The following is an 18,211-nucleotide window of genomic DNA, read 5'->3' on the forward strand; positions in this document are numbered from 1 at the left end:
CAACAAATTTTCTGTTTAATGTCCTATCAAGTTTAACATATAGTAAGTGTGGGGTTAGGATTTTATTTTTTTATTTTTATTTATTATTTAGTAGAACATGCAGGCAATAACGAACTCACAAAACTTAAAAAGATTTGAATTATTTAGTCAGGCCAATACAATGTATTTTTCAAAAAAAATTGTTTGTCACTTTTTATGATTATAAATTAATCAAATCACATAAAATATAAAATGTACAATATTACTAAATCTTAATTTGGTCCCTTTAAAAAAGATATAAAACTAAATCTTAGTTTGGAATTAAATTAATTAGTTATTCTTAACAATTGATTCACACTGAAACTACTATATTTACTTGCAACAAGTTAATTTATTTATTTAACCTCTTTTTTTCACAATAAAAAAATCATCATCTTCATTTTTTTTAGTTGTGTTTTCAATTAAATTTCGATCCTGTATAATAATCTATACAACGAAACCAACCTGAAAAATAAGGTGAGAATTAAACTTATAACTTTTTTAAGTAATAAATTCACACATCATCCAATCTAACTATTGCTAAAATATATACTAACTAAAATATATATCCAAATATTTTCTACAATACAAGCCAAATCTCCAAATTAAACTTTGGACAACAAGTTATTTATGTATTAACAATAGCATCAAGAATCGATCCGAATCCATTAGGACACAGGAAAATCTAAAAATAATTAAAAAAGATACAAAAAATTACAAAAAAAAAACTCTCATTACTCTTTATTTCAACCTCTGCAAACTGCCACTCTTTCTTCCTCAGCAATCTGCCTAGATTTTTGAGACCTCTTGCAATGTGCAATGGCTGCTTGAATTGGGCTCTCAACCTCCGAGCTCGAGCTGATGCTCCTCTTCAGCGCCAGCAGGTTTAAACTGGACGTGGACGTGGGTGTGGACGAGGCAGTTGTCGAAGATTTAGGCTTCGACAGCTGTTTGATGGCCCCGGAGAACGATCTCCGGTGCCGGCCCCTTTGATCCTCCACTAGGTTGTCGTTTTTGTCGTACTTGATCTGCCCGAACGGCGCGAGTTTCTTCGCATACTTGCTTTGGTTATCGTTCCTCGCCTTCGACACGGCCGCAGCAGAGTGTTGGCTCGTGCAGCCGGAGGATTTCGTGAAGAGGGATTTGATGTAGGAGGTCCATTTGATCCGAGACGAGGAGGATGAAGACGACTGTTTGATCATCTTCATCTTCCTCGCCCAGGATTTCTTCTCGTCGAGTATTGCAGCACACGTGGTGGGACCGGGACCGGGACCGGGACCACCGTTTATGCTGCTGTACTCCACGAGAATGTGCTTGTAGTCGTCCGGGGTGAGCTCCCTGCTCACCTCGCACGACTCTGAGGGGGAGATGTTGCACGACTCGAAGGGGGTGGCGGCGGTGGGGGTGAAGAGGGGGGTGCTGAAGGGCTCGTCCTCGTAGCCCCCCAGCGCCCCCTTCGGGGCGTGGAAGGGGTTGGTGGAGTGGAGGATCTTGTGGACCATCTCGAGGCGGGGCGGGAGGTGGAGGGGGAGGAGCTTCCCCATGTAGAAGAGCTCGTCCGCCGGGGATGTCGTGGCGTGGGGGTCCCGGTCGGACGAGCTCGAGAAGCTTTGGTGGAATTCGAACTCGTTGCTCGAGGATTGGTTGAAGATGCTGCTGTCGAAGGAGTGGTGGTGGTGGCCGTCCACTTCCATGTTGATGTAGTCCTCTTCTTGAGATGATGATGATGTTGTTGATGATGAATCTGAGTATGAGTTGTGGAGATTTTGTAGCATTTTTTTGGGCTATTGATGAGTTTTTGGGTTGTAGATTTTGTTTGTTTGGTTTGTTTGTTTGTCTCTAGTATATATAAAGGGAAAAGGGTGGAGAGGGTAGTGAAGTTTGGGTGGGGTGGGGTGGGGTGGGGTGGGGTGGGGGGGTGTAGGTTCTAAAGAGTTTGGATTTTTTTAGTCCATACTCGTGTTTAGTTTGTGTTTTTTCGAATTTCTTGGAATGATGGATATAAACTTATGATATATATTTATATGAAAATAATTTTGAAGTTCAAATTCGAAATAAGATATGAATTGAAATGTATTTTTTTTTTCTTTGAAAGGGATATATGAATTAACATGTTGGATTGACTTAATTTAAAGGAATTTTGGGAAATAAAATCATGAATTATTTCGAAATTATAATTTTAATGTGATTTTTGAAGTGCGGCGAATTAAATCACCTTCTTTTTAGTTTTTGTAATTCCATCTCAAACTTTTTCCGGTCGGCAAATTATTGAGTTGGAATTTACGTGGATTAATCTCAAACAACGTTGTTTGCAATAAAATTGTTGATTATTAGAAATTATGATGCAAATACAAGATAAATTCCTTTATAATTTGAGAAAAAAAATTAATTGAAATTCTATGAAACGACGCCGTTTAAGTATCACAAAAATACATCATTTTTACTAATTGAGGAGACCAAATTACAGAATTTGAAATAGTAACTCCACATAGTATACAGTATTTTCTTTTTTACTTTTTTTCATTTAAAAATTATTGAGCAATAATTAATTAAACCAAACTTCAGCACTCCCAGGAAACAGAAAATCTTAAGAATAGAAAGTTTGAACATTTTTTTTTGAAGGCATAATTTGAACATTATTTGTCAAGTGATTTAACTGGCATTATTGGTTTGTCATAATTGCCATCATCATTATATTGTTAACACTATTATTTCACAAATTATGAACCATAAAATGTGCACGTGGTATAGTAATTCCAATATGTATTCTTTTTTATTTTGGAGACTTTTATTGTGTTTAATTTTGTAACATGCACTAATACATATATATGCATGGTTTGGTTAAAGAATATATACTACATTTTTAGCCTATTAAATAAAAATAACTTTTAATCATTAAATTGTGAAGATCTAACTTTCTCATCATTTTTCACTATGAACTCATCCAATTATAATAATTTCGTATTTTATGTTTTAAGAGGGTTTGTAGGATAATCTATTTTATATATATATATATATATATATATATATATATATATGAACTAGTTAAAATGTATGAATTTTATGTAGAACATATATGAATTTGCTGTGTAAATGTATGAATTGCAAAAAATAATTTTTTTTGCTGCCGATGAGATTCGAACTCAGGATCATGAATTTATCGAATAAGGTGATAAATCAAACGTAGATCTATTATATATATATATATATATATATATATATAAGAGAACTAGCTAAAATGTATGAATTTTATGTAGAACACATATGAATTCGTTGTGTAAATGTACGAATTGCAAAAAATATATTTTTTGCTGCCTATGGAATTCGAACTCAGAACTATGAATTTATCTAATAAGGTGATATATCAATCGTAGATCTTGATGATCTAAGGATTGAAAATAATTTATGTTTTATATTTTAAAATGTATTTTTATTTTAGCTCATCCCTATATATATATATATATATATATATATATATATATATATATATATATTAAAAATATATATTAAAATATTAAAAATATATATTAAAAATATATATTAAAAATATATATATATATATATATATATATATATATATTAAAATATATATATATATATATATATTAAAAATATGATTGTCAATATCAGAGATATTTAGCTAGGTAGGGCAAGTCCCTATAGTGAGCAAGTCTATTTCTCTACTATATTCAAAATTTGTATTTTATATGAATATATGTTTTAGGTACCATGCGTCATTATCACTAATGCAACAAATAATTAGAACACAATAAAAAATTAGTGGGATGTCTCGTGCACTAATCAAATAGCATCTTGAAATCAACCTAAAAAAGTAGATTGGCAACATGAAACCAGGATTTAAGGAAAGCAAATTGAAATCATTTCAAGCATATGATGACAAATAAAAGTAGTATAAAAAAATCGAGAGATCAACTAAGTTAATTAAATATGTCAATTACCTACAATTTTGAATAACATTAATTAATGAATTACCGTCACGAATTAATTTAAATAAATAAAGGCATCGAAAGAAAACTTTAATTGAAAACCACTGGTTTTTGGTGGTTTATAGAAAAAGAAAAAGAAAAGGCATAGAAACCCAATGTCTTTATCTTTTTCTTATATTGGTCTCCAAAATTTGCATCTTAAACCTGGTTTTCTGCACCATTACAATATATTATACTCTTTTTTAACAGAAACCTTTTTTCTTAATCCTTTATTAATTAACTCGTGTTTTTGTATACTCTTTTTAATTTGTGTTGGAAAAAACGTATATTCTTCTCATAAATATGTTATATGTAATAATGCAAATGGTTGAATCACAACTTACTTCTTGTAAATTCAATAACTAGCTAGCATCATTAGTTCGTGGCAGTTGATCATCATTTTAGTTGTAGTTACGATAAAGAATAGGCTACTAACATAATTTTGATGTAATTGTGGTTAATAAGTATATATTTTTTCAAATATCAGGCTATAAACTATAATTCATCCTAATAAATAAATACTTCTTTTCAAATAACAATATGTAAAATGATTATATACTTAATTTATTGTTCGAATTTTTCATCAAAAAAATTAATGATCTTTCTCTCTCTGCATTATATATACTATTTTATATTATGATTCTGACTATATATAAGGTCGTAATCCTTCATTACCAAAAGTCAAAACCAAACATAAAACAGATATATACTTTTTCAATAAGATAAATATTTTCTATTGTATTTGTGCTAAGAAACAGAAAATTTGAATAATCATCAAGTTTTTTCAAGTCAATTTCTCGAACTAACTCGTTGATTAATTTTTGTTGTCTCAGAGAAAGTTCTTCAACGTTGAAATTAGGCAAGATATATAAACTAATTCAAGAAAGGAAGTTATAACAAAGTCTAGATATAACAAAAAAAAGGCTAAAAAATAAAAAATGTATATATATACCTATCTTACATTATTAATAATAGTTATCACTACTTTTATATATTGGAGTCTATATTCTTTAAATTAACCTAACATCATAGGGTCTCTTGATGTCGTCATCCAAAAACTTCTTGAAGATTTTATTTAGCCCTTGAAAATTAATTATTAATTATACTTGAACACCAAATTAATCCTCATATAATATTTTTTGCATGTTTTGTAAAATTGATCAATGAAAATTAAAACCCTTCAAGATATACGGGTGGCTGCAATAATACTTTTTTCTCAGTATAAATTATGAACTATGATTTTTTTTTAAATGTATATTAATACATTTTATACATTAGATACTCCCTCCGTCCCACGAATCTTGAGTCATTTCCTTATATGGCAAAAAATATTCCCTTTATTCACCTTTTCACTTTTTCACCTACTACACTTAACACATTACTAGCTATATTTTCTCAATTTCCGTGCCGAAAAGAATTGACTCAAGATTCGCGGGATGGAGGGAGTATTACTATTTTTTCACAACAATTGTAGGTGATCCATGGCTTGGTCGATCTCAAACATCAAATCCCATTTTCTTTTAAGTTAAATTTTTGTAACCATATCCACCAAATGAAATTAAATAATACTCAAAATTTATTTTATTATTGCTAAAGGAGTGTAAATTCAAACTTTTAGGGTTGAAATTTTGATACATAAGAAAGTAGATATATATAGTAAAATAATTATGCTTTGGAGCTTGGGAGCCCGATTTCAAGCTTTACCTACCTCTTTTACTGGATTCCGGAGAAGTTTGTTTACCTTTTAATGCACAATTATTAAATTTATTTTTGTCTTTTGCAGTTTTGCTATGAACTAAAGTAATTAAAAAAATAATAATTTGTGTTCGTGTGGCATCTTTATCAAGATTGCTTTTTTAATAAACCTTTTTAAGCATTAACCATAAAGAGCCATTCGTTTGCTAAAGAAGGCAAATAAAAAAAATAAAATTGTTTAATTTGCTTAGGAAAAACACACACACCATCCGACATTTTTTGGTGGAGGGATAAGCTCGATACTTTTTGGAACTATATATATGTTTTTTTTGAAATAATCATCACAATATACATATGTATATATGTAATATTTTTTAATTTTATATATTTATTTAATTTTAATAACTTAGAAATTGTTACGGGCGTAATTCATTGTGCAAATTACATGAAAATAAAATCTCATCATTTTTTTTACTATTTAATAAATGAATAAAAGAACAAATCGAGGTTTAATCTTATGTAATTAATTCGTAAATTAACGATGACAATTGATATTTTTGAGGCATTAGAATACAACCATTGATTAGATAGTTTTGACAGTTGGGATAAATGATTGATTCAAAATTTGGAATATATGCTACTCAATTGGACAAAAAAATTACAATAGATTTTATTGTTTTATACGAGAGACAACCCTAAGCAATATTATCCTTTAGCAAACTTATCATTGCAACAAATTAATTCAATGATTTGCCGTACGTAAACTTATCATTGCAACAAATTAATTCAATGATTTGCCGTACGTATGTAATATTTTTTTATATCTCATATATTTAACTTAGTATGTCAGTCACTATTTTAACAACGTCAATTTTGTCTCCATAAGATAGAGCATAAATAAAATCATCGCTCATCGGCCATAAAATCATAAATTTGCTAGTACAATCAGATTCATATACACATATCAATCATCTATCGACCAACCAAAAAAAAACCCCACACTAAACATTATTATTTCACAACAAAATCTCGTATAGAGCAGAAATAAAATTACCGCTCATCGCCATGAAACCATAGATTCACTAGTACAATCAAATCCATATATACACACATCGATCATTTATCGACCAACCAAATCTCGTATAGAGCAGAAATAAAATCACGGCTCATCGCCATGAAATCATAGATTCACTAGTATAATCAAATCCATATATATACACATCGAATCAGATTCATATACACACATCGATCATATCTATTGACCAACAAAAAACCCATACATTGACATTACACGCTAAACATTACTATTTCACAACAAAATCTCGTACAGAGCAGAAATAAAATCACCGCTCATCGCCATGAAATCATAGATTCATTAGTACAATCAAATCCATATATACACACATCGATCATCTATCGACCAACAAAATCTCGTATAGAGCATAAATAAAATAACCGCTCGTCGCCATGAAATCATAGATTCACTAATACAATCAAATCCATATATACACACACATCGATCACCTATCGACCAACAAAAAAAATCTCACACGTTCACATTACACACTGAACATTACTATTTCACAACAAAATCCCGTTTTCGCCTTAAATCACGCAACACGATACGCGATAACAACATCCAACATTTCTCGTTATATATGTGCCCACTTTGAGTAAGGGTTTGGGACAAGCACCATGTCACAAAGTCTTCAATGCAACCCCTCATTGTGTCATTATCAAATCAAATATGTGTTTGAGAGAACTCCAAAGGGCAATTAAGGGGCCAAATACTTTCCAACTATGGAAAAGAAATAAACTAAACCACAACCCCTACCCCCCCACCCCCACCCCCCACAAAATCTGGCTCACTTCTAAGGCTAACAAGTAGACCCTTCGAATAGCGACTTTAGTTCCATAGTTGCCAGCAGCTTATAGTGGGAAAACGCGACTTCACATAAAATTCATATCTCGCATTTTTGTGTCCACCTATTTTGGCAGATTTCAAGCCCACCATTTTATGCTTCCCATTTGGAAAATGCTTGTGCCCATACCATAATAATTATGTTCTTACAAAGGCCAGCACAATTACAACTTCTTTTTTGGTTTTTGTTTATTAAAATATTTTCATCAAGAAATATCAATGAAAAGTTCGTTCTTATACATCTTTTTGTTTTTTTATTTTTGAAAAAATAAAGTCACACTACATGTATACAATTATAATTATCTTGTGGTTGTTGAGTTAATTTGTATTTTAGCGAATTGGGTTTATTAAAAATCTTACATGTATTTTTCAAGTTTTGATTGATTTATTTATTTTTTATTTTTTATTTGTTATTGGTCTTTTTGAACATTTTCATACTGTTTTAGAGACAAAGGTGCATTGACTTACAAGTTACAATGTCAATATAACCTCAATAATGATAAATTAATATAATTACCCTTTTAGATATGATTAAATAATAGCAATTATACACAAATACAAAAGGTGAAAAAATGAAAAGGCAAAAAGAAGTTCCATCAACCGTTGTTTAACTATATAGTGTTTTTTCAATAACTTCATATTTTTATTTTTACCCACAATGTATTTATGTGAGTGGGCCTCTTAAACAAAAAATTGGGGGCAAATAGATTAATTTATTAGGATCTCAAAAAAAATTATTAGTAATTTTTTTATAGTTCCAGTAGCAAGGCTATGTTGCACGTATAACACATCAAATTAAAATTATTTTTCGTAAATGAGAATAGAAAACTGGAGTCAAATAAAAAATTAATTAATGTGGAAATCCACGTCATTTTAATTAATATTATCGTTAATTCAGGATAATTTTAATAAGAAGATAATAGTTTATAATTTAAAGTGATATTTAACCTATTTATTTATTTTTATAGAGTATAGAATAGTTTTTGGAAATAAAGCGGACATTTAGACTATGTGGGCCAAAGTTTTGTGAAGGCCCAATTTGTCGAACTTTGATTGGACGAGATAAGCTAAATAATGGCCCAAATAAATTGGGCCTAAAAGGCCAGGCCCGGCCCATTTTTGGGCTACGTGGCCCTCTGGGTCGAAAGATCCCAAAAACTTCATGTGGCCCAAATAGCATCACATACTTTTACATATATGTTTTATATTGATTTCAAATTATGTTGATTTCTTGTTCTGTTTAAGAAATGAAAATTAAAAAAAATCGAGACTAATTTGATTATGAAAATATTCAAAAATTATCAATAAATGTCACGATAATAGAAGATGAAACACAATTGAAAATATTGCTGAATCTCGTGTGCTACTCTCGTGATATATTCATATAGCAATTAACAGCTCACTCAAACCTTGTTGCCATTAATACTATAAGCATGGAAACATTCTCCACTGCATTAAATCAACAATCTCTTTCATAACATTGTAACATCACATGATTCATTCCCTTGCAAAATTAGGAAACAAGATTGACATATGAAGAAGGTAGAATTGTAAGGTAGGCGATTTTAGACCTAGGTTTTAAATGTTAGAACATGGGTGAGATCTATATAGTCAAATTTTATATCTAAGTGAATGTCGTGACAGATGAAGAAGTCGTGAAAGAAGAAGAAGAAGCACGTATTAATTTCCTGATCGAGCCCCTGAGTCATAGTGCTGCAATTAGGGGCGGATCTAGGATTTGCCAATAGGGGGGTTGAACTTGTTGAAGGTATCGCAGAGCCAAAATTTTCGGATAGTCTATATTGTTCATTTTTATGTTCAAGTAGATTTTTAATGGACATAGGATTAGAATTCGATCACTGACTATAATAAATAATTAATAATATATACATTGAAAGCATATAAAAAACTACCTCTATATGTTTTCTAAAAATTAATCTATCTTCTACAAAAAATAAACTACTAATTTTTATTATGTTGAAAGATTTTTTATTTTTCTTTGAAAACTAGACTGGACTAAGAGTTGAATTATATAGATATTATACTAAATATATTTAATATATAGGGCAAAATTTGGGGGTTGCACTGGGCTCAGCCCATGGCTGCAATGACATAACAAGTTCCACTAACAACTAGCTGACATTCGTCTTCGCTTTGTTAAAAAAATGTTTTATTTAGAGAAGGTTTCCTCTAAGAATCAAAATTTTAAAATAAAAGTTTTGTCACGTTATTAGGCATGGTTGGAAACATCCAAATTAATGAGTTTCTTGCTAGCTAGATGATAAGTGATTAATGTCTGAAATCAATTAAAGATCTTAGATTCGAGTTTCATGTGACGTGACTTTTAATTTTATTTTATTTTATTTTATTTAATACTGTTGCTAGCTAGATCTGAATGATCTATACATGAATTCGAATACAATCGAGCCTTGATCGAAGAGTGCAATTACATCAAGACATATACTGATATACATGTCCAAATTTGAAAGAGTTGAATTATTGAACCACGTTAATTTTGAATGAAAAAATCCCTAAAAATAATGATGCCGAATTTATCTAATTATGTCTAATTAATTAGACACGATAGACTGATAGTAGAGACAAAAAAAATCATACAATCATAAAGAGTACAGCACCGATTATGAAGACTTTTGTGCGACAATTAAATTCCTTCTTACAAAATTATGGATAAATAAATTTAAAGTAATCTAGGAAAAATTAGATCGTACACGAAAGCCCCTAAATTGATGTGTTAAAACAAAAAAAAAATTACATTGACAACTTTGAAAGAGAAATGTGACAACATGGTCAATTAATTCGATAACTCCTTCTGTCCCCCAAATATCTTTCTAAAGGAATGTGACAACTTTTTAATATTGATTTTGTTTCTATATTTCGTAATGATTTTACATTACAAATAATATGGTCTCACACTTTTACATATTTTTATTACATTAATTATATTTTTCTTAATAATCGTGTCTAAAAGAAATGAAATGAACTTAATGGGACGAAGGGAATAAAAATTTAAATATTTTGGGAACAACTCAAAATAAAAAGAAAAAAAAAAAGATATTTGAGGGACCAACGGAGTATTATATTAAAAATCTACAAATTGGTAAAATGGGTGATAGATACTGATGTGGTGACGGCACAATATCATAATTGAAAAAGTATTGCCAAATTTCGTGAATTCATAAATAAATATTGGAAAAGAATTTGAGGTGGGCAGAGTAGATAGATACGGCAATGCCTAACTGTTATTTCTCAACTTATTTCCCAGATAATTACTATTATGAGATATTTTACTATTTACAAATTAATAGTTTGAAACTATTAATTTTCAGTTATGACCGTCAATTATGTTTATAATATTGTCGAGTAGACACGGTAAATAAATTATTTTAATTTTTTTTAGTTATATATGCAATGCAAATTAATAGGTCAAATATTCTATTCATTGATTTTATTATCTAAAATTATTTTAAAATTTAATTAAGCTAATTAACTTAACGGAATTAGCTTAATTGTGTCGCGCCAATACAAACAAAGTTTGTATTTTTAGCATGTTGTTCGCGTAAGAAAATATATTTATTTAACCATCTTCGTTTTATTATAAACCAGTTTAGTCCATAAATATTGACAAAATAGATGGCTATATATAATTGATTTTCCAAGTAATTATAATAATACTTTTTACACATATTTAATGCTTCACTTTATAACAACTCATGTGAAACATACAAAAATCAACATTCAACAATGTGGATTGATTTTTCATTAAATAAACTTGAGCTCGAGAACCACGTTGATCACCAGCTCAATAGTGGAAATGCTCGTATTGAAACTACATCTTACTAAAGTAAATAAAGTATTGTACTATTTTACCTATAAACTATTTAACTATCACATCTAATTGAATAAGTAAGGTGGAAATAATTGAATACCCAATTAATGTCTCCTTCAAATTCAATAATTAATTAATACAATAAAATGAGTTAAGTTAATGAAGACGAGGACGACGACGATAATAATAATAATAATAATAATAATAAAGTTATTCGACTCGATTACACATCCGACCCGACCTATACAAATATTATTATAGGGTATTTGTTCGTAGATATATAAAATATACCCAGATTTTGTTAACACTATTTTATAGTCAATTAATACATAAAAATTAAACTTTTTAAAATTCGGCCAAAATTAAATTTCTGCAACATTTTATCCTATCTCGACGCCAGAATTTTATTACACAGACGCCGGAACAATATTCTCTCATTTTTCTTTTTCGTCATAGCTAGTTCATATAAAACATGCCACACAATAAAATTTCGGCATCCACGTAAGGTTAAATGTGTTCGAAATTTTAATTCGGACTAAATTCTAAAAAAATCAAGATTTTATATTAATTGACAAAAAAATATTTATTAAAAACTTGAATTTAAGTATATTAAATGTATTTATACATAATTAACCATATACTATTATATTATAGGTCGGCCGATGTCGGTCTCCAAATCAGTTTGACTCGTGGTGGGGTTTGCTTCTAGTTTCTAATAAAAATTTCATTGGTATAAATTTTGGTAATAGTCGCTTTTACATTCCAACCTATATGCTTACGCATATATGCATAAAATTAAATGACATTTATGATGTTATTTATTTTTCACACTAAGATTGGATGTATCTAATGTAACGCATTCAATTGTCTGCATGGGTTGTAAAAGTATGGATATTAAAGTTTCCAATCTGAACAAATATAGATTACCAATACACACCAAAACCTAATTAAAACCTATACTAATACAAAATTTAAATCGAGGTAATTAATGATGGGCCAATCAGAGAGACCCACGTGTTCCGGCTTAAAAAAAACCTAAGACCAAACGTGTGGATAAGAGATTAGGCGGTTTTAGGTTATCGATCTCATATACATATCTGTCTACTCTATTCTTCCCTACTATATTCAATCGTTTCTTTCACTACAGCAAAAAATAAATATATCCTCTCTCTCTCTAAAATATTTGTTGGATATAATTTGTGATAAAGATTTATATTTTATTAGCTGAGCACCTTATAAAGAAATACTATTGGCTAGCTTGTTTATATATAAAATATGATTTAAATAAACATATATTATTGTGAGAAGAATTGCAAAAATTATTGCATTGAACATATAAATTATTGATCTAACTTTATAAGTAATTTGTAATATTAGTGAAAGAGGTTAGTGCATGCCCTAAATTACCACTTGTAACACTATGTAAATTGTTAGAGTAATGTTAATAACATTTAATTTAACATGCAGCGGAAATGAAATAACACACGATTTATTTTTTCACGAGACCTCTCCACTTATTTAAGACATGGTCAACTGACAATAATACATTATTCCACAACCAAATAATATGAAAATATATATATAAAAAAAAGATAAAGATTAATTATATACAAATACCAATGAAGAGTTAAATTTCAGCTTCAAGACTGACTCCGAAATGCAGGTTGATTTCCAAAAATATTGACAAACAAATATTATCAATATTTAACTCAACGATATCGCTGGAGTCAACATTCAATTTAACAATTAGCATACAACTTCATCTTATTTGACAAACGTTTCTACCATTGAATATTCCAATTTCATATGTGGGATTAAAAAAAAAAAATCAATCTCCTCAAACTTAATTAGTTCACAAGTCACCAAATGCTTAGTTCATAGTCATAAGTACTACACATGGAATTAATATATAAACAATCACCAAATAACACTAACAAATATTCCTTCAAACAAAAATCAAACCATAAAAAAAATTTAAATTAAACACAATACGTGTGGAGTCAAAATTCGAAAACATAAATGAATTAACATTCCTAGTATTCTCGCATTTGATTAAGCCAAAGGGGGTTGAGTGCAAGTGGTGTTTAACATAAATTCAAGTGAAATGAAGCATGGAAGTTGAAAGTTGAGTGCTCAAGAAACAATGCCATATATCAGCACGTGAAATCCAAAGGATGAACAAATATACGTGCAATTTAAACTCATGATATTGATACGAGCAGAATTATCAATCACAGGCTCAATCATGCAAACTAAATAATTGGTTAAAATAAATTATTTTATAAATCATGTGATCTTATCACAGTGTATTGTTGAAACTATTCTATTAATCACTGTTAATTGGATAAGTAATTTTTAAAGTTACAACTCACACACACATACATTCATGCGTGTGCGAGTTGAGTCGAATTCTCAATATTGAACTGTGTTTAATTATCATGGTGCAAACTATTAAATTATTATAGAAAAAAGAGGAAAAATTTATTAAATGCAACTATGCAAGTCAATTCATAATTGATTTTTCCCATACTTTGGAGGTGCAAATCTAATAATTTAACTCCATTATACAAAAAGAAATTTTATCCATATATAATTAAATGATGACATGCTTCACATGTTAAGATCACGTAATGCAAAACTGAAATATTTATTTTAATTTATATTTACGTATATATAGATATATTTAATCACCCCTTTCCTTGTTAGTCAAGAGCTAACCCCTACTATGCCATTTATAAGGTTGGCCACCTCTTTTGCTTTCTTAGACAAAACACATCTCCCTATTAATTCCTACTTTCTTTTCTTGTTTAATCTAAATCTAAATTTAAATTTAAATTTAATTGTGCTCATCTCCTATTAAACACCACATTAAACCCCTCTCTCTCTCCCTCTCCCTCTCCACCAACACCATTCGATCATCGTCGCCGCCGCCGCCTCCGCGGCCGATTTTTTTCACACACAACACACAGTGCATGCGCGCGATACGACATGTCAAGAGTCGTATCGCTCTCCCCCGTCCGCGACAGCCTCCCCTTCTACAACAGAAGAGAAGCGGAGGCGGAATTTGAGACAACATCACGCGCCGCCGCCGCGGCAGCATGCACCTCGTCCTCCACCACGCTCGGCCAGCTCCTGAAGTGCGTCGGCGACGTGCGGAAGGAAGCCGTCGGCGACGAAACTCCGGTGCACCAGGTGCTCGACATGAGCGACGACGCCGCCGCCGAGCCGCGGACGATCCCCTTCGTCCTCGCCTTCAGCCACCTCACCTACAGCGTGAAGTCCCGCCGCAGAGCCGCCGTCTTCCGCCCACGCGCCGCCGATGATTTGCCCGGAGCGAAGATAATACTCGACGACATCTCCGGCGAGGCGCGCGACGGAGAGATCATGGCCGTGATGGGCGCCTCCGGCTCCGGGAAATCGACTTTGATCGACGCGCTGGCGAATCGCATGGCGAAGGAGAGCTTGAAAGGATCGATCACTCTCAACGGCGAGCAGCTGGAATCGAGGTTGCTGAAAGTCATCTCGGCTTACGTAATGCAAGACGATCTCCTCTTCCCGATGCTCACCGTGGAAGAAACCCTAATGTTCGCGGCGGAGTTCCGGCTGCCGCGGACGCTGTCGCGGTCGAAGAAGAAGCTCCGCGTGGAGGCGCTGATCGACCAGCTAGGGCTCCGCGGCGCCGCGGGGACCGTCATCGGCGACGAAGGCCACCGCGGCGTCTCCGGCGGGGAGCGGCGGCGCGTGTCGATCGGCACCGACATCATCCACGACCCGATCCTCCTCTTCCTCGACGAGCCGACCTCCGGCCTCGACTCCACGAGCGCGTTCATGGTGGTGAAGGTGCTGCAGCGGATCGCGAGGAGCGGCAGCATCGTGATCATGTCGATCCACCAACCGAGCTCGCGGATCATGTCGTTGCTCGATCGCATGATCTTCCTCTCGCGCGGGAAAACCGTCTTCAACGGCGCGCCGGCGAATTTACCCCTCTTCTTCTCCGATTTCGGCCAGTCGATCCCCGACAACGAGAATCGGACTGAATTCGCGCTTGATTTGATTAGAGAACTGGAAGGATCCGCCGGTGGAACTAAAAGCCTCGTCGAATTCAACAAATCATGGCAGACGACATTCATCAACAGAGGCGGATTTGAAAATTCTTCGAATTTGTCGCTCAAGGAGGCGATCAGCGCGAGCATATCGAGGGGGAAGCTAGTGTCCGGCGCCGCCGCCGCCGGAGGCGGAGGCGGCGCCCCGATGGTGCCGACGTTCGCGAACCCTATCTGGACGGAATTGGCGGTTTTGTCGAAGAGATCCTTCATGAACTCGCGGCGGATGCCGGAGCTCTTCGGCGTGCGGCTCGCGGCGGTGGTGGTGACCGGATTCATCCTCGCCACCATGTTCTGGCGGCTGGACGACTCGCCGAAGGGCGTACAGGAGCGGCTAGGGTTCTTCGCCTTCGCGATGTCGACGACGTTCTACACGTGCGCCGACGCGCTGCCGGTTTTTCTTCAGGAACGGTATATATTCATGAGGGAGACGGCGTACAACGCCTACCGGCGGTCGTCGTACGTGCTGTCGCACTCGCTGGTGTCGATTCCGGCGCTGGTGTTTCTCTCCCTCGCCTTCGCCGCCATTACCTTTTGGGCGGTGGGGCTCGACGGCAGCTTTTTATTCTATTTTCTGATAATTCTGGCGTCGTTTTGGGCGGGGAGCTCGTTCGTGACGTTCCTCTCCGGCGTGGTGCCGCACGTGATGCTAGGGTACGTGATCGTGGTGGCGATCCTGGCCTACTTCCTCCTCTTCAGCGGCTTCTTCATCAACCGCGACCGGATTCCGCCGTACTGGATCTGGTTCCACTACATCTCGCTGGTGAAGTACCCGTACGAGGCGGTGCTGCAGAACGAGTTCGCGGATCCGGTGAAGTGCTTCGTGCGCGGCGTGCAGATCTTCGACGGCACGCCGCTGGCGGCGGTGCCGGCGGCGATGAAGGTGAGGCTGCTGGACAGCATGAGCGGGACGCTGGGGATGAGGATCACCGCCACCACCTGCGTCACGACGGGGGCGGATATCCTGAGGCAGCAGAGCGTCGACGACCTCAGCAAGTGGAACTGCCTGTGGGTGACGGTGGCGTGGGGGTTCTTCTTCAGAGCGCTCTTCTTCGTCGCGCTGCTGATCGGGAGCAAGAACAAGAGGAGGTGATGGTGATCGGCGGTGGCCGTCCTCGGCGGAGATGGAGGCGGAGTAGAAGATGATCATGAGGATTTGGCGGGAAAATTGGAATGGGTGGAATTGAATTGAACGGTTCGATTTGGGCGGATTTAAATTTGGGTTTTTTTTTTAGTTTTGTTATTTAAATATCAAGAAGAAATTAAGGGGTTTTTATTTATTTATTTATCCTTTTTTTTATAAATAATTCTGACTTGATAAATGATAACTGTTTCGTGTATTTATTCATTAGTAATGTAAGAGTTTAGATATATATTAAAAAAAATAAAAATCATTTTCAATTCTTAGATCATGAAATTAATCTACGGATTATAATGAATTCATCGATCATCATAAATTACAAAAAAATATATCATTATTTTTCACAATGAATTCATAATGCTTCATAGTGTATAATAATTCCATCCTATATGGGTATTTGGTTTGGTGGATTATACAATACTTAGCTCATGATATGTCGTTCGATTGGATGAACTCATTCCGATACTTATTCTCGTAAGTCGTAACAATGCCACGTAGGATTTATCTTATCTTATGAGTTTTGGCCTCTAACTCTCTCAAGACAAGCTTAATCTCAAATTAGGATTTATCTTATCTTATGAGTTTTGACCTCTAACTCTCTCAAGACAAGCTTAATCTCAAGTAATATCAGACCAATTTAATCTCGAGTAACCAATCATGCACCCTCTATATATACGTGTGTGTCGAAAGTTTATAATTGGTTCTACATCTGTATTTAGAAAGAAATCCTAGCTAGTCGAGTTGATATGATGCTTCACAAAATTTAATGTGTTTGAATTTGAAAGATTTGAATGGAGTGGTAGGAAGCTACTAAATTTTCATTCAATTGCGAAGAAATTAATTAGTATATATATTTACACATTTATGGCCACGTACCGCTGTCAAATTTAATGTTACATAGTGCTAGCTAGATTTTGATATTTGTTGGATGAATTTAATGAATATATGACTATAAACGATGAGTGTGACAGTGTGAAGCAATAGTGATGATGAAGAAGAAACTATGAATAGAATATTTACAGCAACTTCTTCGATGGAAACGTGAGCTATTTATGACGAGATCTAATCATTCCTATATTTGCCGAAATTGGGTTTTTGTTTTATGTATTTATATTTATGATTTTGGTCCAAAGTTTACAAAAGCTCTGTCAAATAACAAAAGAGATATGATGAAGAAAACCAGTGTTAGTTTGCTTTTGTAGGGTTACATTTAAATCAGGGTGGGCCAATACTATCGTACTGAAGTTTGGTTCGTTTATTATCTGAGTCGAGCCTCAAACTTTATTCGCTAAATACTTTGAGGTTCACGATTGAAGTTTATTCGAGATGAAATGAGCTTTCTAAATTTAGATTATGTTTAAAGTATTTTTTTTTGTAATATCATAACCTATTCATTATTTTAGTATAACAATAAAACTAGTTAGATGAATATATACGTATATTTATTACTAGCTACAATATACAATACAAGAAATTGCGGCTCTAATAACCGAAAAAACG

At 33.8% G+C, this 18,211-nt stretch overlaps 2 protein-coding genes across 2 annotated transcripts; one reads left to right on the forward strand and one right to left on the reverse strand.

Annotated features, from left to right (window-relative positions):
* Positions 1–623: 623 nt before the first annotated feature.
* LOC131005948 (probable membrane-associated kinase regulator 4) lies at positions 624–1,834 on the reverse strand. Its single transcript, XM_057933072.1, has one exon. It carries the CDS (start codon positions 1,791–1,793, stop codon positions 765–767), a length of 1,029 nt encoding a protein of 342 aa, XP_057789055.1. The 5' UTR covers positions 1,794–1,834; the 3' UTR covers positions 624–764.
* A 12,342-nt stretch (positions 1,835–14,176) lies between these two features.
* On the forward strand, positions 14,177–16,892 carry LOC131006062 (ABC transporter G family member 6-like). The gene has a single exon (XM_057933200.1). It carries the CDS (start codon positions 14,456–14,458, stop codon positions 16,661–16,663), a length of 2,208 nt encoding a protein of 735 aa, XP_057789183.1. The 5' UTR covers positions 14,177–14,455; the 3' UTR covers positions 16,664–16,892.
* Positions 16,893–18,211: the final 1,319 nt, after the last annotated feature.

The sequence above is a fragment of the Salvia miltiorrhiza genome, chromosome 1 (assembly GCF_028751815.1).
Source record: "Salvia miltiorrhiza cultivar Shanhuang (shh) chromosome 1, IMPLAD_Smil_shh, whole genome shotgun sequence".
NCBI classification, from domain to species: Eukaryota; Viridiplantae; Streptophyta; class Magnoliopsida; order Lamiales; family Lamiaceae; genus Salvia; species Salvia miltiorrhiza.